The following is a 24,752-nucleotide window of genomic DNA, read 5'->3' on the forward strand; positions in this document are numbered from 1 at the left end:
TAGTGTTGTTCTTTCGTAGTTTTTGCTCAACTTATTACTACTGTCATTTCTTGATTGTTGCTCAACGTATACACTAATTCGTGATATTAATGTGTTTTACGTAATGGAATTCAAAGATAAGTATCAACTCACAAGTCCATTCACACACATATAAGTTTATATCGGTAATTCAAATTTTTTTATACATGTAAATGGACTAAATTAACTCTTTATGACCGGCCACATTATGGCCATTTAGCATCACTCATTGCTAAATATGATGTCTACCTAATGTTTTATTTTTTATTAGATGGCTGTCATTTCTTTTTTTTACCATATACAGTAGGATACAGTAGTACTTGGTTATTATTTTATTTTATTTTATTTTATTTTATTTTATTTTATTTTATTTTATTTTATTTTATTTGCTGAGGACGTATTATTCATGTTCTTTACTAAGAAAATGTGGACTCGTTTGCTGAATTTGATGGAATTTATCAGGTTTAATTGTCTTGAAAAGACATCAATACTATGTATGGTAAAATATCTATATAAATATTTAATTAATTATTTGGCCGAGTGTACTAAAAGAATATAGTACTTGGTATTCGGCACAACATCCATAAATTATGAATCATAAGTTACAACATTAGAATTAATTTATACTCCCTTCGTCCAACAAAGATTGTCTCATTTTTCCATTTCCGTCCGTTCCACAAAATTTGTCTCATTTCACTTTTTACCATTTTTAGTAGTAGACTCATATTCCACTAACTCATTTCTACTCACATTTTATTATAAAACTAATATATAAAAGTAGGACACACATTCCACTAACTTTTTCAATTAACTTTTCATTACATCTCTTAAAACCCGTGTCTGATCAAAGTGAGACAATCTTTGTGGGACTGAGGGAGTAACATGGATAGCATCAATATATAACCAAATAGTACTATGAATTTAAATGACGAAGTTGATGTAATTATAGATTTTGGTTCGATTCGCAATTAGATTTTGTAACAATCTTATAATTAAACAAATTATTTATTTTTGAACAAATGTAGTAAGTATAAATTTTAATTTCATATAAAATATTTATATTAGCTCACAAAAGAGAATTGGCAACGTGAAAGCAAAACAAAGGCGTCGGTGATGGTGGGCCCCTTTTAACTAAATGCGTCGCTTATTAATTAACCCACCAACGAATTCGTGATGCAATGTATATTATTTTATTAATTTTTTCAATATCTTGAATGTCGAAAAAAAAATATTTATGTCTGGTTGATTATTTATTATAGGGGAATTTTTTTTCATAATTGTGTTTATTATTTTTTCTTCTTAGATATTATTATAATATACTGTATAATATAATCTCAAATTATATTTTTTTAGTTACGATATTAGAGCATCTACAATAGGGGAGTTGTGGCTCCCGACCCGGGGGTGGCTGGGCCGCGGCTCCCTATTGCTGGAGTCACATAGAGCCGCAGCGAGGGGGGAGGCCCATGGGCGTGCCACACAGCCGGCCTGGCCGGGGCGCGGCACCCTATTGTGGTGGTCGAGAGCCGCAGCGCCTGCCTAGATTCGATTTTTTTTTTCAGTTTTTGTGCTAATTTATGGAAACAAATTTTTAAGAAGGTGAAGCAGAGAGAGAAATATGGACAGAGAGAGTGTGTGTGGGACGCCGATTTTCAAAAAATAATTAATTTGGCATTAATTTAGCTTTAATTTAGGAAATAAATAATCTCTAAGACTAAATCCCAATTAAAATTGTCAACTTTTTAATTAAGGATTGTGATTTCAATTCACACCTTAATTACGGAAATAATTAAAATTTGAATTTTCAATAAATATATTTACTGGGTTGTGATCAATTGAGATTTTTAGCCTAATTGAGAATTGAGATGCATTATTAGCCACTCATTTTTATTAAATAAGTGGTTCAGAATTTGCAAAATAGAAAATATTTTTAGATTAATTAATTATGAAAGGGCAGAATGATATTTTCATGGTACATTTTATTCAATAAATATTTTTTTAAATTTTTATTTTTTCAATTTTTTTAATTTTTATTTTTTTTTAATTTTTTTTTTGTCAACTATATATACAATTCATGTCAACTACACCCATATAATATCAATTACATATACAATTCATGTCAACTACATATACAATTCATGTCAACTATACACATATAATGTCAACTATAAGTTGTTGACATTTGATGTGCAGACTATCAACGATAATACCCCCGAGATGACATAATCTACTTGCAGTTGACATTTCGAGAATGTTGTGGATAATTAGCTGAAAATGCATCTCAATTCTCAATTAAGCTAAAAAAACTCAACAGGACTCTATATTTACTTGTAATTGTCAACTTTTTTTTAATTAATTTATGTTTTTTTTTTTCTAATTATTATAGTCCAATAATTTTTATTCTAGTTAAATTAAAATATAACTAAAAATAAAAAATTATTAATTTGTGGCTTGAACTTGTCCACTGTTAGGGTGCAATTTTTTTTATGGTCCGGCCAAATTTCTTGGCCTTTGCCAAGTTTTTGTGGCTTTGGCTTGGCCTAAACCATTATCGACACTCTTAGGCAATTATTTGAAGGAACATAAGTGTAATGGATTAGCCCCCTCTTATTGGAAAATACCTAAAAGGCTAGCCCAAAAGGTGACATATTGTGTCACGGACCCATAGCCCATTAACCAACAAATTTAATGGTTCCCCATTAATTAAGGATTTTCAATTATATTTCATGTGTTTTTGTGAATTTGCAATTCTCTTTATTCGTTTTCCCTATTTTTTAACTTTAGGTGAAATAAAAGAAATGGCAGGAGAAGAGCCAAATAAAGATGCAGAGATGAAGGAAGTCTCGCAATCTACAGAAAGAGAGGAGGTGAGAAATATGGAAAACTCAATAGTTGCAATACATTTGTTTTCTTCTTCTTGTTGAATTGCAAGTATTTAAATGTATATTTTTATTAGAAAATCAAGACAGAGATAAACAATAGATATTTCATGTTATGTTGGTGAATACCCTGAAATTATTTATCAATTTTCAGAATTTTATGAAAATATTTTAAATCCTAGAAGCTTTCATGTTTTTTTTTGTTTTGGATAAGATCAGAACTAGTTTCCTGCAGAAAAAAAACTAACATGGTTTATTTGGATTAATTGATAATAAATTTATGAACTAAATTTCTATACATTTCGGTTTTCACATATCAACTTTAAAAATGCTTGTTAATTAATAAATTATTAATTTGATTTAATTTTTGCAACTGTGGAAGATTCAGCATGACCTTGGTGTTACTGGACAACGTATAATCCGATGAGAATTAAAATGATCTTGCATTATATTCATCAAAATTACATCGTTTAGTACTGAAAAAATAATGAATGAATTATAGGTAAATGGGGAAAGGAGGCATGACGAGTTTTGTGATATATTGCGCTTACGCATGGGCAGTGTTGACCATCACTCTGAAGATGATCAGCTTATTGCTCTCTGTTTAGCATCAAAGTTGGAGTCTCACCACATTCAATAATAACCTTTCTTTGTTCGATTGCTCAAGATCATTTTCCAATATTATTGGAAATCGATTTTGTAGAAGCCTAGCAGGGAAATATAAAAACTCATAACCATAGATTGAATGTCACATTATCTTGGGATTAATTATCAGACATTGTCTATTCAATTGAATAGTATTCATGAGACTCAATTTATTCATAACTATTTATCAGACATTGTTGTCTATTTGATGAAACAACTTCCATAAAACTCAATTTTATCTCATCCATCAACCCAATACCAATACCGATACCGATGTTTGGTTAATAGTTCATTACATATATAATTAAATAGATTATATTTTTTGTTTAACCTTAAAACATCTTTAGTAGGAGTGATAAATACTTCCTCCGTCCTAAAAAAGATATACTCTCTCCGTCCAAATAAATATGAAACGTTTGCTTTTCAGCACAAGATTTTATGTAATAGTATTGTTTTGTGAGTAAAGAATATAGAGTACAGTAAGAGAGAGGAAACGTAGATATAAAGTTATTTCTATTTTAGGAAACGTTTCATTTTCAATGGGACAACACAAAAATGATATTTATATTTTCCAAACGAACCGAACCAAAAAACCGAAAAAACTGATCCGAATTTCAAAATTTCTGTTTGGTTCGGTTTGGATATTCGGTTTTTTAAGAATTTGGTGGAGTGTGTAATAATTGAAGTGGGATAGTGATTGTTGGAGTGTGTGGGGTAGTGGAAAGTAAGACATTTTTTACTTTTTGTATGTTTAAGATTTTGTTTTGTTTTATTTTTATGAAAGTAATGACATTTGGGTGTAAATTTGATGAATAATGAGGTTAGATTTTATGTCCAAATATGGTAGATTCTAAATGTGACTCTTAAACTGGGACAGACTTAAATGACAAGTATTTTACAATTTTGGTCCGGCCTCCAAAATTAGACAAAATTTAAATATGAAAAGTTTTTAACAATATATTAATATGGACCCCACAATCCACTAATATTATTTTTAGTACCTCTTTACTCTCTATGTTACTTTTTTTCATCTATGTCATACTTTACCAATTGCATATTAAAATTCGTGTCATTTAAAAGTTTGTCCATATTTTTAGGACGGGAGGAGTATTAGTTAATATTCATTGTATTATAAGCAATTTATATTTTTAAGATATTATTATAAAAGTAATATTGATAGAAGAAAATATCAAAACCTTAAATTATTGTGCTACATTGGTTAATTAAAATAACTTAAGGTACCTAAATAGAATTTACGTCAGGGGGGAAGAAAAGGACCGAACTGCAAAACTCTTCCCTCTTCTTCTTGTATTAAGCGGAAATTATCCACACCAAATATCTAAAAAAATTCATATCTTGCCGAGAAATTCCGACAGCACTCGCACTCGCACTCGCAAAGCCGGAGCTATTTCTGGGTGCGTCAGTGTGTGTTGTATGTGTGTGGGTGTAAAGCTGAGGAAAAAATTTAAGCGAAGCTATGAGAGTGTTGGAAGACTAAAGCAAAAATGCCTCAAACAATAATGTTTTTGAAGCCCTTCATTTCTGCTCCATCAGCTTCAATTTGGAGGTATGCCTGCTCCTACTAAGCTCCTTTTATGTTCCTGGGTTTTGTGTGTGTGTGTGTGTGTGTGTGTGTAATTTCAAAGTTGGTATTTTTATGTTTATGTTTCTCCATGATTAAGCTGTGAATTTGTAAAATTGAATTGAGAATTGAATTTTAGGGAAATTTAAATCCTTGTTAGTGTGAATGTTAAAAATAAGAAATTTTTGTACAATGAGGTTGAGGCAAGGGTCAGATTTTCAGATATGATTGCATATTTATGTCTATCTTTGTGTGTCTGTAGGCGGTGGTTAGGGTTTGGGGTTTAGGGGAGTTTTCATCATTTCATTTAATTAAAAGCATGGTGTATGGGTTTCCAGCGAATCGATTGGCAGCAAGAATGGCGTTGATGCTAATATTAAGATATGTAAGAGGGCCGAGGTGGTTTGCTTTGGAATGTTGGCACCGCGAAAGTTCATGCAGAGGAGGAGGAAAGTCGAGGTTTTCAAGGATGCTGCGGATGAGGCGGACCAGAGGAGCTGGAGGAAGTTGATGCTTGAAATTGAGGAAGCTGACTCTGCCGTTGAGGTGCTCAAGAGCCGGAGAGTTAAGAACCAGGCTCTGCCTAAAGACGTCGTGGTTGGGACGCTAGTCAGATTTAAGCAGCTCAAGAGATGGAACCTTGTTAGTGAGGTATACAAGTGTCATCCCTACATCTCGAGTTTTCTTGGTTATTTTCATGTACACCAAACAATATCTTGATTACAGTCTGTGTGTGAAATTGCTCGTTGAATATCTTTGGCTCATTTTTTTGTTCTCGTTTTCTCAAGATACTCGAATGGCTGCGAACTCAGCATTGGTGGGATTTCAAGGAGATGGACTTTCTTATGCTTATTACAGCCTATGGAAAACTCGGGAACTTCACTAAAGCCGAGAGGATCATGAATTACATGATAAAAAATGGTTATCCGCCTCACGTTGTATCCTACACTGCTCTTATGGAAGCGTACGGGAAAGGAGGTCAATACAGTCAGGCAGAAGCAGTTTTTCGTAGAATGCAATCCTCAGGCCCCGAACCATCTGCAGTGACATATCAAATAATTCTTAAAACATTTGTGGCGGTATGGAATCCTGTCACTTTTGATGATTTCTTATAGTATCTGTCTTATTTTAGAATTAGAACACTGAAGTTCTTTCGTCTTTGGCTATTTCAGGCTAACAGATTTAAAGAAGCCGAAGAAATCTTTGAAACCCTACTCGATGAAAAGATTTCACCTCTGAAACCGGACCAGAAAATGTTCCACATGATGATTTACATGTACAAGAAAGCAGGGGAGTTTGACAAAGCTCGTAAACTATTTGCATTGATGACTGAGAGAGGAGTCGAGCAAAATACAGTGACTTATAACAGCTTGATGTCGTTTGAAACCAACTACAAAGAGGTTGCCAATATCTTCGACCAGGTATATTAACAAACTACTAAAACCATTTATGTAGATGATTGTCTAAATTATATTGTTCTTTAGTCTTTGCTCTCACCTTTATAGAATTTATACCAAATTGCTTATATGTTGATGGAGTTTCTCAATTTTCTGTTATTATGTTTTTATTTTTATCTTTGCTGCTAATTTTCGTTGTGCTAATTATCTGTGGAAGATATCATTTGAAATTACCTACTTCCTAGTGGTGTATTTTCCTTGAATTGCTATTTCCCAAGATATATCAACTGAATCATCTTTGTGATTTTAGATGCAAAGGTCGATTTATCGACCTGATGTTGTGAGCTATGCTCTTCTCATTAATGCATATGGAAAAGCTAGAAGAGAAGAAGAAGCTATAGCTGTGTTTGAAGAGATGCTTGATGCTGGCGTGAGGTGCGGTTCCCTTTGTTTATGCTCGTTCTAATATTGCGTGCATCATCGTTCCAAAGCAATAATATGTGCTGCATTATCTATGAAATGTCGCTGCATATCTTGGTCCGACTTTCAATTTCATAGTCGTGTGAACATTGCAAATTCGGGGTATTGCCTAGATTGGTTTATTCCTTTTTCTCACACGAGCTATGGATGCTTTTCTTTTTTCTAGGCCGACGCAGAAAGCATACAACATCTTGCTAGATGCATTTGCGATATCTGGGATGGTAGAGCAAGCACGAGTCGTCTTCAAGAGCATGAGACGGGACAGGTACATAGAGCCTTCTTTTAAATCGTATGCCAATTTCTCGTACTTCCCTTGTGATTAAATGGGATATTCTTCGTATACTGCTTGGTGATTGTGTTTCCTGTGTTACTTGGCTACATGCACCTCGATAAACGAGGAACTAGGGGGGAAATGCAACGCTAACCTTTTAGACATTCGGTTTTTATGACTCTTGTTTGTGCGTGCTGCAGATGCACTCCCGATCTCTGCTCTTACACGACTATGCTCTCGGCCTATGTTAATGCATCTGATATGGATGGTGCTGAGAAATTCTTTAAAAGGATAAAGCAAGACGGGTTCGAGCCGAACGTTGTCACCCACGGTACTCTCATCAACGGGTACGCTAAAGCAAACGATCTCGAGAAGATGATGGAGAAGTACGAGAGCATGCGCCTTGAAGGAATCAAAGCCAATGTGACCATATTCACTTCCATCATGGACGCTTTCGGGAGGAACAAGGATTTTGGCAGTGCTGTGATTTGGTATAGCGAGATGGTGTCGAGTGGCGTAACGCCCGACCAGAAGGCCAAGAACGTACTCTTGTCTCTGGCGAAAACACCGGAAGAACAGCTCGAAGCTACACAACTCGTGGAGAATCCTTCTTCAGGTCGACTCTCGAATGGAATCGCAAGCAACAAAGTCGAGAACATGGACGATAGCGAAGACGAAGATGAAGACGAGGGTAAAGTATTGGATGATGAATTCGATGAGTTGACAATTAGCAGCAATGATCAATTAGTAGAAGCTCATGCTTTGTGAAGATTGTCATAAAATTTTGGATGATTTTGGTTTTGGTTGATGCTATATAGTGTTGATAATTTTTATTCCGATAATTTGTTCTCTATAAAAAAATGGAATTTGAAAATATATACACAGCCAATGCAAAAGTTTCAAACTCTTCTAATGCTCCCTCCGTCCTAATTTAGGAGTGCAATTTAGTTAGGACACGAGTTTTAAGAAATGGTTGGAGTGTGTAATAATTAAAATGAGGTAGTGGTTGTTGGAATGTATAATAATTGAAGTGATGTAGGGAAAAGTGAGACTCTTTTGACTTTTTGTATGTAAATGTGTTTCTTTTTGTATTATTTTTATGAAAATAATGATATTTGAGTGTAAATTTCATCAATAATAAAATTAAATTTTATGTCTACCAAATGAGACTCTCTTAAACTGAGACGGAGGGAATAACACGTTTTCAGAAATATGAAGTTCTACAACATTTTAACAGTGACAGCAAATCCAAAAAGAGGATTTCCTCTCCACCTTCCTACAAATTTTCACAGCAGAAACTAAAAATTCAAATACCTTATAGCAACAACAAAAGTCTACTCTTTTTTTTTCTCGTCACAAATTGCGATGGATGTTCTTAAAATTAGTTTAAGAGTAGCCTAACAACAGAAGGATTCATCATAAAATATACATGCAGCAACATTACATACCACTGGAAAAGGAAATCAAGAGGCAGACGGGATGTAGTGTTACATCCGTCAGTATTCGAGAGATCCTACGGACGGTATGCAGTTTAAGTTACTTCTGGAGTCCTTCCGGCTCACGTAGTCATCGCAGCTGTTGCTGGTGGTGGAGAGACACAGATTTTGGGTCGAATTTGGAAGATCAAGGCCGTCTTTGCCCATTTGCTGCACTTCAAGAGACGACAGAATCTTGATGTACCACACGCTGTTCACGAATTCCCTGTGATGTGATCGAGTAGATCAAGAAACACGAAAATGTAGAACGTAAAAAGCTCCATAGAATGAGATCTCGAGGTGGTATAGTGGTGGAGTGTTTAAAATGTGACACCAATGTGTTCCAGGACAAGCGCATAGCGGGAGGTTTTCCTAATGCGGTTAATATCTCCCTATGTGATTTTCGGACTAGTACAGACAAGCGACACATGCTTTTCGATGAGAAGTGACTAAAATGTGACACGGATCAAATGCGAACGTACTTATCATATGATGAATGAAGCAGTGGGGGACAAGAGATGGTTACTTACTGCCAAGGATCATCGCCGAGGAGAAGAATATCATTCTCTCGGTCAACGAATACAAGCTGCCAGCCTGATCTCTGAGGATCTTCCAACAGGCCCTCGAGTCCAAACATGCGACCAAGCTCGCTCCGCAGCTCTGAGTAGCTGCTGAATTTGGAGATATCCAGTGACCGTCCAAAAGATCCCGACTTATGAACCTGCAGCAAACAAATCCTCAAAATCAGAAAACAATTGGATCACCGTGATTTTGATAAAACAACAATGTGAACCTCACACAGTTTACCTTCACAAAGGCTCTCGATGTTGGATTTGTTTGGTCCGCGTTTTCCGAGGACTGCATGTAACCCGACTCGTCTACACAACTGGAGGTAGTCATGTCCGAGTTGAGAGGAAAATCGGGGCCTGCACCACTTGGAAATGTGGGGGTCGTCGCATACGGCATCGACAACGATTCGTTCTGGTTGCTTTTGTTTCTAAGGTTCGACATACCAGACAGCATATTAGCCGATGAATCCGTACCAACACCGAACATCAAATTGTAGTGAGAATGCGCCATGCCATTTATACCCGGATGTGCTTTACCATTAAACGGTAGAAGCAGAGCTGAAAGGTCCGAGACCTTAGAATTAGGCATCACCAGCTCTTCTGGATGGGGCACTCCGAATTGTGAAACCCTGGAAGGAAGCTGTGGGTCTAACGCTACACGTTTTGACGAGGAATGGGAGACGAGAGGATGAGGTCCGTTCAAGTTCACATGCGGGGACATTCCTTCACTGGAAAATGAGCTTAAAATGCTTTGCATTGAAGAGTTGTTTGACGAAGCCATATGGTTCCCGATGAGGTCGGAAAAGTTCTGTAGCTGGCTCGTCGACGACAAGACCTGCACGGGCGTGAACTGAGACTCGGAAGCCGATCCTATCTGCAAGGTAGTCGGAATAGATTTTTTCATCAGCTGATCGTGAAATTGTGGATTCAGCTGCTGCTGCTGAAGATGATTGATAAACGACTGACGGCCCTGCGATTGCTGATGCAACATCTGAGCCTGAGAAACAACGTTGTTCTCCGGAAGGTTCTGCAGGAAGTTCGGTTGAGAATGAGGCTGTTGCAGCATGTGATTCTGCAACAGTGATGCAGAAACGTTAGGGGCGCTCTGCTGGAACTGCAGGAAGGACTGATTGGAGAGTTTCAAGGGATCCAACGACCCCGCGTCCTGCATTGCGCCAGCTGCCATCACTTGGTAAATATCGGGTTGTAAACAGAGCATCGAAGGGTCTAGCCTCGGTTGCATCCAAGGGGATACACCCTGAAACTGAAGGCCTTGATCTCCGACACCCGCACGAAGCCACGCCATTGGAGAATTCATCCCCATATCGCCATCTTTAAGACCTGAAGGACGAATCATGATAGGATCAGAACAATGTCCGGTTGAAGGAGAAGGAAGCCATATAATTTCAAGCTTTTCAATAAACAAGACCAGGAAATGATGGCAATCCAGATGGCCACGGTCGCTTCAATCTGAGTGAGAATGGAGATGGGTACATGGGAAAAGTCGTTAGTGGTTCAATCTCCCACAAGGACACTCTGGGTTGCCTCTCCCCTGCAGTCGACTCGTCCCATCCGATCTGAAAGAAAATACAAGACATCTCAACTCCAAATTTTTTTATCAAATTTAAACTGATAATTAGATCAGAGTAGCTTAGCTACAACAACATAAGACATGTTCATACCTTCACAGAGCGCCAATGCGAGCTCGGCCAACGAACCGGATCCAAATCACTGACTCCCGTAATTGTACCCATATACCTGACATCCCGAATTCTCGAAATATATATAAGCAGACAAATACAAAATAATAAAAGAAATCTGCATAATGGGAGAGACTGGGGGGAGGACAAAAAGACGTACCTGCGGACGCTTGATTCTTCAGTTTCGAAAAGCATCCTAAAGCGCATACCGACAGAAACTCTCGTATGATAAACTGCTTTGGCATATTTTGCAAGAGGTATCACAAACTCCGATGGACAAGCCCTGAAATTTGTAAACCCGGGAATTCGAAGATTAAATATTGCCTAATGAGGGGTAAGCACTTGCATAAATTTACCTGGGATTATAGAAGATGGTGAACCGGCTATTTGTCGCCGCAGCATGGGCAGCAGCAGCAAGAAGCCCAATGTGCATACTATCACTTGAGAGCACTGACGAAGGCATGACAGTTTGAGATCTATTTGCACGCCGAATCCCCAAGAATAATTGGTTGTTTTCATTCCTAAGAGTGTCAAAAAGAGATGTGACCGCTGAAAATATCAGAAAGGCACATCTAGTCCACAACGTATAAAATTTTTAAAATATGACCAAATGCTCGAATGACAAAGCATAAAGAACTAAAGCTGCATACCAGATGAAAATAACAGAATCTCCAGCAACAAGTCTCTTTGCACTCACGAACACACTCCAACCTGTTGTTAGGAGATGCCTCTTCGGCTGACCTGGATAAGATGAGATTGCAGCTTCATAAATCATAAGTAGGTCGTAACAATAATCACCACAGGCCGAGTCAATAACTACAAATAATACTATGAGAGGACAAATATCTTCAAACGAGTTATTTATGTAATACGATAATCACCCCGAAATATATGCCTAAACTTCCACTCGTTGCCGTGAAGATCCTTCGCGATTAATTCTTGAGCCGGAGGGGTTTGAGAGTAGTCCTAAACACACATTAAATACACAGTTACAAATATAGAAATCACGACTTCCCAAATACTAGTAAACAAAGTACAGATAAACTTACAAGAGGAGGAAAAACTTTCTCAGCTGCTCGACGAGGGACAGAAAATCCTCCATGAGTGCTGGTGTCACTAGCAGTCAAAGTCTTACAGAAGTAATTTGTTGGCTGTTTGCTTGGAGTGCCAAGCTCTGACGGTAGTAGGCATATGTCCTTCTGCTCTTGCTAAAGAAATAGAAAACGAGTAATTAACAAAATAACGAGATCAAGAACATGATTATAAATAAGTAAAAAGTAAATTACAGGGGTAAGTGGCTGCAAAGTCATTTGAGCGTGGACTTCATCTGTTTCAACATCTGCCTGTAGTATCGAAAATCAAAATTTTAAGATCCGAACTTCCAATAAGATTTAAAAACAATATAAAATCCTACAACAATGGTATAGCACACAACTTACATGCATGGTAACATTATGAAGTTGGCATATTAGCTGTGGCTGCAAGCCAGGATAGTTAGGGATAGCACCGTCTACTACCTTGTTCGTAGAGGCGGAAACCTGGATAATACTACCAAAATGTTACAGAGCATTTAACACAACCTCCGATAGCTTAGTGTTAGACACTTGGACCAACATCATCACGACTCCAATATATATCAAGATACCGGACAATAATTCTTCAAGAAACCGAATCTATAAAAGTTCTATTTCAGGAGATCCCAAATTCCCAATTAATGTTTTCCAGTATCGCGTTAGCTTCTAACAAGATGACAAAGTAACAACTAACAAGATGCAAGCACACATCCACAGTCCACAAATGCAAATATCGAGTAATTATAGAATCTCCAGGCATAAAGCTACCACCCTAAGGTTACTACAGAGGCCTGCAAGAACCTATCATCATAAAATTAACAGAGTTAACATCACATAGATCTTGGGTTATGCAACTAACAAAATAACGAGGCCATTGTTCACCAATCACTTGGAAAAAAAAGGAGGAAGGTGAAAAAAATACGCACCAATTCACTACCTAAGCAGCTCAAAGTGACGGAGTTTGAAGCCCAACTCAGTCTAAAACCCTTGAATTCATTGTTTCACAACTCTAAACCGACATTACGCATCACACTAACACACATGAGCTATCAGCTTCTCTATATAGAGAATTTACTTAAATTTCCAGACTACATTATTTATAAGCTGCAAGCATAGAAACATCATATAAATCGAAAAATAGCAATGCATTAATCCAGCTAATGACAATCAATACCCTGAAGCACGATAAATATCCACAAACAAATCAAGGATGCTTAAACTGAAATTCTTCACAAGACCTGCTCGCTATGGCCTTGAGGGAAATAAACCACCCTGCTCCCGAGCTGGGGAAGCGAAACCAGTGGTCCGGCACAGGCGTGCCAGAGCTCCGAATTCAAGCATTTCTTTTCCCCTGCCAACGCAAACAGAAAAAATGAGCTGAAATAAATCATTCCAGTGAAATATACAGCAAACCCAGTGTGAATTAAAGCGAATAATAGAGCATACCTTCCTCCGCCTGAGCATTAAATGCAGTACTAGTTGAAGATGAAGAAGAAGACAACCTCATATTCCAAAAGAAGAAATGAAGACTAAATTTTTTTTTTCCTAAAATAGAACTAGAAAAACAAAAACAAAGAAGCTTAAACACTCAACCTCATCCTAACCACCCACCCCCCTCCTCCGAAAGCACCCCAAAAATGCCAATTTCTTTCATCCCAACTCACGCATACCCCCAAATTTTCTACCCCTTTCTTCAATTTTCCCTCTTTGAAGTTGAATACGAGCGACGTAAGAAGAAATGGAGCGAATTGAAAACTGAAAATTTAAGGAAAACAAGAGGCGAAGCAGATCTTGAGGTTCTTTTTGGAGTTAATGGTTGGGACAAAACCCTAAAGAAGGAAAAGAAGAAGAAGACTGGTCCGAGGAATAAATGAAGTAAAGTTTTTAGGAAGGGAAAAGCAAACTAGGAAGAAAATGATGAGTTACTTTTGTGAACTATGTTGATCTCTGTCTTTAGTTCTGCGTGGAGCTAAATTCAGAAGCAGATTTATTTCTTTGGAAAACAGAAATAAATGTTGAGTAAAGGCCAAAATTGGTCCTAAACATATAGTCATTTTATGATTTTGGTCCTAAACATTATCTTTTGGATTTTTTGGTCCTGCACATATGGACATTTGATCATTTTGGTCTTGCACATATGGAAATTTGATCATTTTGGTCCCCCGTCAACATTTTCGTTAAAAACTAACGGTCAACATTATCTTTTGGATTTTTTGGTCCTGCACATATGGATATTTGATCATTTTGGTCCTGCACATATGGAATTTTGATCATTTTGGTCCTCCGTCAACATTTTCGTTAAAAACTAACGGTCAACGGCCGATTTTTGACTAAAACAATGGGTTGGGTCGGGTCGTGTTTGGGTCGGGTTTGGGTTACACGTTAAGAAAAAAAATAATTATTTTTTATTAATTAAAAAATTATAAAACTTTAATTTTTAGTTATTTTTGTTGATTACAAATATTATAACGACTAAAACATGATGTTATTATACGATTTAAACATGATATTACACAATAAAATAAAATATTACCAAATTAAAATAATTATTTTTTAATCAAAATAATAAAATTAAAGTATATTAATATTAAATCTATATAATAAAATTAAATAATTAAAAAATTATTTTTAATAAAATCTAAGCATAATATTTTCTTCAAATTCATGAAAAAATTAATTAAAAAATACTATACTTTAATTTTATTAATTAAAAAATATTAATTAATTTTTTAAGAATATTATGCTTAGATTTTAATGAAAATATTATGCTTAGATTTTAAGAAAATATTATTTTTTTCTTAACGTATAACCCAAACCCGACCCAAACACGACCCGACCCAACCCATTGTTTTAGTCAAAAATCGGCCGTTGACCGTTAGTTTTTAACGAAAATGTTGACAGAGGACCAAAATGATCAAAATTCCATATGTGCAGGACCAAAATGATCAAATGTCCATATGTGTAGGACCAAAAAATCCAAAAGATAATGTTGACCGTTAGTTTTTAACGGAAATATTGACGGAGGACCAAAATGATCAAATGTCCATATGTGCAGGACCAAAAAATCCAAAAGATAATGTTTAGGACCAAAATCGTAAAATGGCTATATGTTCAGGACCAATTTTGGCCTTTACTCTTAAATGTTTGGAGAGAGATAGGAGATTGAATAAACTTTAATGAAGTAATTTGGGAAAGTAGAAAAATTATGAACTCTTCTTTTAAGTATGAAATGGAATTCATCTTCGCTTTTACTATTTTTCTTCCTTTTTTTTGGCATAGTGAGAATTTTATAGGATGTGTATTTTTTAAATTTCTTCTAATAGGAGAATATTTGTTTAATACTACAATGTAGTAGTATACAAATAGATGAATTTAAGATTAACTACTTGAAATTTGAAGATTTAGCAACAGGTATGGTTCATTGAACCTGTTAATGCAGCTGTTTTACGAAATTCGAACATTTTTAAAAATGTTAGGAGTAATTTTTGTAGTTTAATACAGTTAATCTATTCTAATCTAAAGTGCAAGTTTGATGAAAAATCATTAATGCTCTTTTTGGAGGGAAAATGGAAAGATGAGTTGTCTTCTATTCAAAAATAATTTTTTAAAGCAAAAACAATAGGACAAATAATAGCCCAATAAAATGCTAACTTTTTGAAGAAGTTTTAAAACACATTTAAATAGTGCACTACAATTAAATTTTTTTATAATTAAGTTATTAAATTTATATATTAATTAGACTTATTTGAGTTAAATTGGAATTGTGCTAGAGAGTTTAGTTTGCCTTCCATTTATTTAGATTAAAATTGAGATTTAATCATTTATTGTAATACTTTTTTCTCCGAATTAATTCACAAGCTAAACAACAACACAATAATGCCTATAATTTTCATCCTATATTTACTCAATTAAAGTTTTTAGTTCTTATTTTTTAATTCGCCTCTAATTAAACAATACTATTAAGTTTATAGATTAAACTAAGGAATAAGATGACATTATATATATTTAAAATTAAATCTAACTTATAAAGTTTGTATAACTCCTTAATATAAAGAGTATTGTAAATTCTCACATTATTCAAAACAAACAAGATGCATAAAATATTATCGTTATTTTAAGTGATAATAGTAATTTACTTTTTATACGTATATGTGGCGGGAAGTAAAAAATTTATTCTTTTCAATATAAAAAATTCATTTAGTCTTTGGCAATGTATATCAAGTTATGCTATGGTCTGAAATTAAAAGAAAGAAATAAACAGTCAACTAAAATGTGATTACTGGATGATACAAATTTTCTAACTTGACTTCTCAAAGAAGTTTTAAATTTGTATGATTTAAATTATTCATATATTTAATGTGGATATGTTTAATATTCCATATATTTTTTTCAAATTAATTTTTTATAAATTAAGCTATTAAATCTATATATTAATTTGCCTTTTATTTGGATTAATGACTTGCATAACACTTTCAATAAACATCTTTACTCACACATATTTTCTTTATTTGTATATCTTATTCTAATTAATTCATACTCTTAGATCATTAGTCACACATCTTATTTTTGTCATTAATTTTATTAATTTTACTTCACTTAGATTATAAATTAAAATTGCATAAATGTTTCATTCACTGGGGAGTAGTAAATTCTTCATTTTGAGTGAGACAAAATAAGTACATTTCTGTTTTTTTAAATCTCCATATTGCTTTCAATTCTTATTTTCTATATATTTATTATATTTTATATTCATTATTTGAAACTCTTATGTCCCGTGCATAGCTCGTGGGTTATTACTAGTTTATATTTACTTGCAAGTAGTATAATATATATATATATATATATATATATATATATATATATATATATATATATATATATATATATAATTGTTAATACAACATAAATGGTTCAATACAACTCAAAATGTTGGCCCAAGTATACTCATAAAATATAAAGGCCCAAAGTTAATATACTGCCTATTGTATCAAAATTAGCCCAGAAAAAAGTTAAAATATCTTGACCCACCAACTTTACTAATGGGCCATAATATGATCTTTAGAGTAATACAGTTCAAACTTATAAAATCAGCATCCAACAATCTGATAAAAATAATTAATCAAAAAGGTTAATCAATTACTATCAATTATTAATACCAAAAATCGTTTTGGTCAAAATGATAATGTTTAAGACATTATAAATCAAGATACTTTGTGTGCGACTGCGACCATAAAGAATTAGTACTATAAGTTGGTGTTCGGTTCCTAAGATAAAATAATGTCAAGATATAATTTAGGATTGAGTTATGAGATTGTTTTAGTCATAGGGGTTAGCTATGACTAATTATCCATCTATGATTCAGTTATGGGATTGAATCTCATGAACCAAATACACTCCAAATTTAATCCCGAATACAATCTTGCAAACCGAATACCCCTAAGAAAATATAAATTGTACTAGAAAATATAAATTGTACTTCCTCCGTCCACCAAATATCCCACATTATATCTGTAAATTGGAGCGTTGTGGTGGATATGTCATATGCCCACAAATATAGCCATTATAGGCTAGCAAATTAATTATTCAATGCCCTATTGTATTTCTTAGTAGTATTAACTAATTAGTTGATTCGGAAGCATAAAATGGTAGTAGTACTATAAAAATGTGGTTTGTTACGCATAAAGTGGGCCAAGGAATAGAAGTGAAGATGAGAAGAGGCATAAAATTGTTGGAGAATGAATTTGATAGTTTTATTTTAATTTTTTTTATGTATTATATGATCTCCTTCTAAAAATGTGTATAGTCCTTTCTAGAGTTCGAAAACAATCAAACCTTTCCCCAACAAATGATGCTCCTTAAATGAACTTCAATCAATCTTTCATGAATGCCAATAATTTTATACGAATCCAAATTGACAAGTCTTAGCTATTTTCGGTCACAATGGTGCTTCTATGATTACATTTATTAATGGTGAAAATTAACCAACGTCTATGAGGGCGGGCCATTAAAAGATCTAACAAAGTAAAAAATGAAACTATAAAAATCTAATGTAAAACACAAAAATCGTAAAAGATTGAATTAAGCACAAAACAAAATTACGTGGCCTTTGCTTTGTTTAAATATTCAAGAGAGAAGATACTAGCAATCTAAATTTATCAAAGAGGTAGAACTTTTTCTTCTCAAATCGACATCCACAAAGAAATTAGCATGAGCAGCAGCATCGAATATTTAACTTAATTAAGCAGAGTAGATTTCTATTTGTCTTCTATAATTAAAAGAACATTTCCTTCTACCATAAATTAGTCTTGTGTGACTTACAAGTTAACAAGCAAATTTGTCATTCATGTTGACTTACAAGTTAACAAGCAAATTTGAAACTCATGAATTTGTAAAGTGAATCAACAGAGATGTGTTGGCCTATTTTAACCCCAACTTGATAGAGATTTTTCATCATCACACTAAACAAAGATACATCAGCATGATTTCTGATGAAAGAATATCAATCAAATTTCTTTTTGTTGCTCTTTTCTTTGTCTTAATTTCAGGAGGTGATGCCTGCATAGAGAGGGAGAGAGAAGCTCTTCTAAGCTTCAAGAACGGCCTCATCGATTACAATGGTATTCTCTCGTGATGGCAAACCGACGAATGCTGCAAATGGTATGCAGTTGAGTGCAGCAACACCACTGGTCATGTCATCGCCCTCTATTTTCATGATCCTATAGATTATGAAGCATTGCTTGGTGAGGTTGGTCTTTGTTCCTTGCTTGAGTTGCATCATTTTGACCTCGGTTTGATTGATTTTGGAGGCAATCCAATCCCAAAATTCATTGGTTCCATGAAACAGTTACAACACTTGCATCTCCCTTACCCAGTTGAGATCACTTGATCTCTCATACAACTCTTTGAAGATTGAGAATCTCGATTGGCTTACAAGTCTCTCTTCGTTGTCATATCTTGATTTGAGTCAAACCGACTTAAGTCATACAAACTGGCTCCAACATCTCCAAAGTCTTCACTCCCTCCATGAATTGCACCTTCCTTTGTTAATTCTTCTTCTACATCTCTTTCCTTTCTCAGTCTGTCTAATAATCTCGACGACTTGTTTGGAAATACATCCGACAAAGGAATGTTGAAATCACTCCAAGTTCTGGACTTAGCTCAATTCAATGGAAGGGTCAAGGAAAAATCTCCAACTTCTCAAACTCATTGATTTTTCAAGCAATAGATTGAGTGGAAACATTCCCCATTCATTTCCAATATGAAGGGATTGATTTCCTTGAACTTATCATCCAATACTTATAATTCCAAATATTGGTGATGTTAGAATGTCTTGATCTATCAAACAATCAATTGTCTGTACTTGATTTGTCGAACAACATTTTGTCTGGAAAAATTCTATATATATATATGCTATTAAAATATATATATGCTTGATTAATATTATGATTTTGCAATTGAATGCATAATTTGTTTTGTTTTTTTTTTCACAAGATATCATTTCTTTCTTTGTGAATAGAGATGGACAAGCTGGTAGATTGTACAAGAAGAAAGGAACAACAACTATTGCTTATGAATAGTTTTGGGACCTCAATTATAGTCCATGATGTTGTGTTTTAATGTCCTACCGTTTATTAATGTTATGTTGGTCTTGTATTTTAATTAGTGATGATGTAATATGAAATAAGCACCATTTAAAAAGTATTGATGGTGTTGAAATAAAACTTACACAAGTCAGCAATTCCATGTCACCAACAAGCTATGGCCAGTCCCAAAATACGAGAAATTCCTAATTTAACTATTCAAACATAGTTAAGAAATTGATGGCAGCCTTACAAATAGACAATCAAAAGGTAAAGGGCTATTTACTAGTGTTTTAACTCTACATTTCCTTCTCATTCACAACATACAATTGCAAGAAGCAACAAAACAATTGAGCGACCTTAATCCTTAGTGCAACTACTCTATCATTGCTCGTTTTTTGGTCGGTGTGGACGCCGGGCTAGGTGTCTCTTTGAAGGCCGACGGGCAATAATCACTTATCTTGCATATCCCACATCGCGGTCTAAGAGGAGTGCACACAGTCTGCCCGAAACCTACCTATTTTCAACAATACCGAAAACATGTTCAGATAATTCACTTTAATAATGAAACAATGAAGTTTGTTCCGAATGAATTTAGGATAAAATTTGTACTTGTTTCGAACGATGAATTCTAAAGTGAAGGAATTCAATTTACGAGGTTCTAGGCAGCGTAGCGCAGCTTAATCAGTAAGAAGTTTCCCCTCCAACCAGTAGGTTGGGGGTTCGGGTAACCTTGGACGGGTTATGCTTCAAGCGAAAAATCTTTACATGATTTTATGTGATATAGTTTTCTTGTTCAATTTTGAAACAATGGCATCATGCAGCAGCCAGCAAGTGAATAATCAGAGAAACGTAGTAGCTACCAAAACGTACCAGAAGAGGATTGATGGGAACCCATTCTTCCTTGGGTAGCCATAGCTGCAAAGATTCTCTGGTCTGCTCGGGCGTTGAAGTTTTCTAATGAAAAAAAAAACAAGGGTGAAACTCAAGAGACACAACAAAGGGATATTTTCCGGCATGAATGAATGATACCTGCTTAGTGCCTGGGCGCGAAACCCATCCAAGGCGATTGCAAATACGGTGCACGTGAGTGTCTACGCATATTCCTTGTACATTGTTCCACCCGACATTCATGACCTAGCAAAACATAAACGCATTTTTGTAAAGGACGTTTAGATGAGTAATTTTTGCAGAGTATATCTTTTCTCACACCAGATGAGCCATTTTAGGGCCGATCCCGGGAAGCTCGAGCAACTCCTCTAATGTACTGGGAATATCTCCATCGTACTTGTCGAGACAGATTTTTGCGACTTTTTTCATGTTGCATGCTTTTCTCGAATAGAAACCAACCTGCCAATGGACAATGTCAGACAAGAAAATAGCATCGAGCATATAAGGTAGAATACCTCTTTGGCTAATAAGTCGAAAAAGCTTTGAAGCTAAAGTTCAAATACGGATCTCATATCGCTTGAATAAATTACTATCCCAAAATCTAAGAAAATGAAAGGGCCGTACGGGGTGAATTAGTTCCTTGATGGCACCTTCATCAGCTTTGTTGATGGCTTCGGCTGAAAGCAAATCGTTTTGAAGAAGCCTTTGAATAGCTCCTGTAAGACAAAGCTTGATCATATTATAAAAATTACAATCAAAACAGAGGATTTCTAAACCATATCATCTATGGTGTGTCGTGCTTGCCGTGAGTAACTTGATCTTTCGTTTGGCTCGACAATAGAGAAGAAATGAGAACTGCAAATCTTCTTTCCTGAGAAAACGGGACGGGTTGAAATCATAAGCAACGGTAGAAAAAAGATTAGCCTAATTCACAACATATATTTGTAGTTCTAGTAACACGAACACCCCTCTAGAGGAGCTCATTACCATTCAACACTCGCATATAATAACTACAAATGACACCACAATTGCAGAAATGTATGCGTAACTAATTAAGCGATGCAACATAAAACAACCACGTAAACGCCACCTTGGGAGGAAGTGAAACGCCGGCTTTCTCACACCCCATCGAGTCCACAGGCGCATCTTCAGAAGACCTCATTTTGCGAATTCCTTCAATGACCTTTACCCAGTTGGCAGGAGGCTGTACTTCATCTAAAACAAACATAAATTTCAAACTGCATCAAGTTTGGCCAAATTACACTGCGTCTACAACTAAATAGAATGGATCACCTAATGACAGTTCGAGAAGTGACATAAATTATTAAACCTACCATATCAACCATCAGATTCTTAAGTATTATTGATCATTAAAAAATTCACCTCAACGATCAATAGCTTAAATGATCGAAACTTCAACCCTTTAAAGCTCAAAGTCCAGTCTCCAACATCAACAACCATTTTTTTTCACAAATAAACTACAAAGGACCCATTAGTTACACATACGAGTCTACAGACGAACAAACTTTTATTCTATATTCATAAAGGGCGATTGTTGGTAGCATATCTCAACGAAGACACTAGTGAATGAAGGTTAATCATTTCTTAAGAAAAAACAAAGGATCACAATACACATCAAAACATACCATTCCTTTAGGGGATTGAAAGGATATAAGAAATTATAGAAACATACTCGAACGAGAAAAACTGCTTTGTTTCCCATATGCAAAGTCTTCAATTTCTGGTAAGCTGCAAGGCTGCAATTCATCAAACGCTTAATGCACATTCAATTTGAGAGGAAAGCTACTAAGCAGATTACTACAAACAAAATGTGACTTGTATTTAAATTAGACAATTTCACACTCAACTAAACATCATAAAAAGCAATAAACGTAAAAGGCATTTACTCGTTAAAAATAAAACAGAAATTGCTAGGTATTTATTACCAAAAAAAGAAAAGTTGCATATTTTCCCAATAGTAACAATAACAAATTACCTTTTCATCAGGAATTTCTGGTTTAGTTGCTTCAACTATAGCTTGAACGGTTTTGGCAGCTCTCTTTTTCCTTACAAAGACGCGAACTTGCTTTGCTGGATCATCATCTATGAGTTCAAAAACATTAAATTAGTCATCAAAGATTGAAACTTTTTTTTATCCCTTTTCGAAATAATCAACAAAACCATTTCTGCCAAATTTCTGACCTGGGTTATTCGATTCAGCTGACGGATTTGTCCCCCTTTTTGCCGTCGATAATCTAGTTGTGTGCATTTGGAGGCTAGAAGAAGATGGAAAGGATTTTAGTGAAACTAAATTCGCGATTGCAGAGAAGTTCTTCAGAAGTGGGAACGACATAGTACTTTTTATTAATTTAGAATACGTGGGTTTATTTATTTGAAGGAACAATTTTACAGTTGGAAGTACTCTTACATCCATTAATACTATTGTTTAAGCTATTCTTTTATTATTTTAATTTTTTTTGAATGAAAATATCATCAAATCTATTCAAGATATTTTAATCTATTTATTCTATTTTCTTTATAAAAATATTTAATTTATAGAAAGGAAAAATAAATAGATTAAATAGATTGAAATAATCTTTGGGCTTAAGGTATTTTTGTCTAAAAAAATTTAAACACTAAAAAAGTAGCTTAAATGATATGATATCAAAATTAATGGAAAAAGATATTTAATATTGAATTTTGGTAAAGTTCGCTGCCAAAAAAATTATTCCTTCTTTATTTTCTGGTGTGTTTTAATTTGAGAAAACCTAAAGAATTTAATTTGATGCTGGTTAGGATAGAGATTTTTTTATTTACTATTTCCTCTATCCAAAGAATATGCACTTTGGGTTTAACACGGATCTTAATGTAAAATTAGTACAGCAAGAGAGAAGTAAAGAGAAAAAGTAATTAAAGTTTTGTTAGTGAAGAATGTGTCCCTCCTCATTAGAGAGAAAAAAACTTTCCAAAATTAGAAAGTGCATATTTTTATGGGACAGACTAAAAGGGAAAAAGTGCATATGCTTGTGGTTTGGAGGGAGTAATAGTACAAAAATCAATGATCATAAGAAATTATTATATTGATCAATTCGGTTTGGTTACCAAATATTTTCGATTTTATTATTGTTTTAACATTTCAATTAGTAAGCTATGTCGCTTGAATTTATGGATGTAGTTAATATAATGATACTAACAAAAAAGTCTTTGAAGGATGAAAAAACAACTAATAAAGTTTGAGGTGATAAAAATTAAATGCAATAAACATATTTGGGCGGATTAAGCAATTGATGCCAAATTAGCCCATTGGGTCACACCACAAAGGTTGTGGGTCCTTTCAACAAAATTAAGTGTATGTGTCAATCAAATAAATATAATTTGTTAAATGGGAAATAACATGGAAGGATGTAGAATAAATTTTAGAATTATAAACTCTTACTCAAAAGGGTACAATTACATTATATACATATATACATGATCCTAGATAATGGATAGTAACTAGTAAATATTTTACAACGCTACCCAAGTGGATTAGTAGTTTTTGTATATAACATGATTCCTTAAGTAAAGATTTTGTAAAGAGTTATTATTGAAGATAGGTGAGTGAATTTGGAGATGAAGATGAATAGGTTGAATTTCAGTAAACGCTTTGTAAGCTAATTCGGCAGGCTTAAACAAATCCAACCAAGTAGTTAACCTGAGCAAGGCTGCCGTAAATATTAGGCTCATAATCCTGATTGACTCTAAAAAAACATTCTCGTGCTTCCATTCCACATCCGTAATTTTGGGCATCACGAACTTACAGCCGCCACGATTTGTAATCCCTCACCGAACACGATCTTAGGGAAGCTCACCAGCCCCGTCTCCCCGGTGTGGAAGGTGAAAGTGAGTTAGTGGACTATGGGTTCACTAAAATATGAGTAGAATTGGTTGGTAGAATGTGGGTTTACCGTTTATAGTAAAAGTGAAATGTGATTTTTATTGTGAGACGGATCGAAATGGCAAAATGTGACTTTATATACGTTATAGTTTCTTTATACATCTTATTACAATTATGGCTTTGTATATATCTTATAGTTTCTAGAATTAAAGCCATGTTTCTATAATTCAAAATAAAATATACGCATATATGCAATAAATATACGAACTATTTTTGTACATTTTGAATCTTTACTTCATTTGGAAAATCTCAGTA

The 24,752-nt window shown here is 34.6% G+C and overlaps 3 protein-coding genes across 3 annotated transcripts; 1 reads left to right on the forward strand and 2 right to left on the reverse strand.

Annotated features, from left to right (window-relative positions):
- The first annotated feature begins 4,835 nt into the window (after positions 1-4,835).
- On the forward strand, positions 4,836-8,148 carry LOC121745222 (pentatricopeptide repeat-containing protein At3g59040-like). The gene is made up of 7 exons (XM_042139032.1): positions 4,836-5,109; positions 5,463-5,775; positions 5,913-6,203; positions 6,297-6,545; positions 6,832-6,956; positions 7,168-7,266; positions 7,473-8,148. The coding sequence occupies exons 1-7, from the start codon at positions 5,048-5,050 to the stop codon at positions 8,038-8,040; spliced, it is 1,707 nt and encodes a 568-aa protein (XP_041994966.1). The 5' UTR covers positions 4,836-5,047; the 3' UTR covers positions 8,041-8,148.
- Positions 8,149-8,590: 442 nt separating this feature from the next.
- On the reverse strand, positions 8,591-14,047 carry LOC121744604 (auxin response factor 6-like). The gene is made up of 14 exons (XM_042138199.1): positions 13,536-14,047; positions 13,328-13,440; positions 12,456-12,554; positions 12,303-12,359; positions 12,066-12,224; positions 11,898-11,982; positions 11,667-11,757; positions 11,373-11,537; positions 11,177-11,299; positions 10,999-11,074; positions 10,746-10,893; positions 9,555-10,657; positions 9,278-9,468; positions 8,591-8,973 (listed from the first exon to the last, which is right to left on the reverse strand). Exons 1-14 carry the CDS (start codon positions 13,594-13,596, stop codon positions 8,769-8,771), a joined length of 2,676 nt encoding a protein of 891 aa, XP_041994133.1. The 5' UTR covers positions 13,597-14,047; the 3' UTR covers positions 8,591-8,768.
- Positions 14,048-19,863: 5,816 nt separating this feature from the next.
- Positions 19,864-22,951, reverse strand: LOC121745554 (endonuclease III homolog 1, chloroplastic-like). The gene is made up of 10 exons (XM_042139513.1): positions 22,763-22,951; positions 22,557-22,663; positions 22,254-22,317; positions 21,651-21,775; positions 21,365-21,431; positions 21,185-21,276; positions 20,882-21,019; positions 20,702-20,806; positions 20,543-20,626; positions 19,864-20,186 (listed from the first exon to the last, which is right to left on the reverse strand). The coding sequence occupies exons 1-10, from the start codon at positions 22,911-22,913 to the stop codon at positions 20,046-20,048; spliced, it is 1,074 nt and encodes a 357-aa protein (XP_041995447.1). The 5' UTR covers positions 22,914-22,951; the 3' UTR covers positions 19,864-20,045.
- Between the last annotated feature and the right edge of the window lie 1,801 nt (positions 22,952-24,752).

The sequence above is a fragment of the Salvia splendens genome, chromosome 8 (assembly GCF_004379255.2).
Source record: "Salvia splendens isolate huo1 chromosome 8, SspV2, whole genome shotgun sequence".
Classification (NCBI taxonomy): domain Eukaryota; kingdom Viridiplantae; phylum Streptophyta; class Magnoliopsida; order Lamiales; family Lamiaceae; genus Salvia; species Salvia splendens.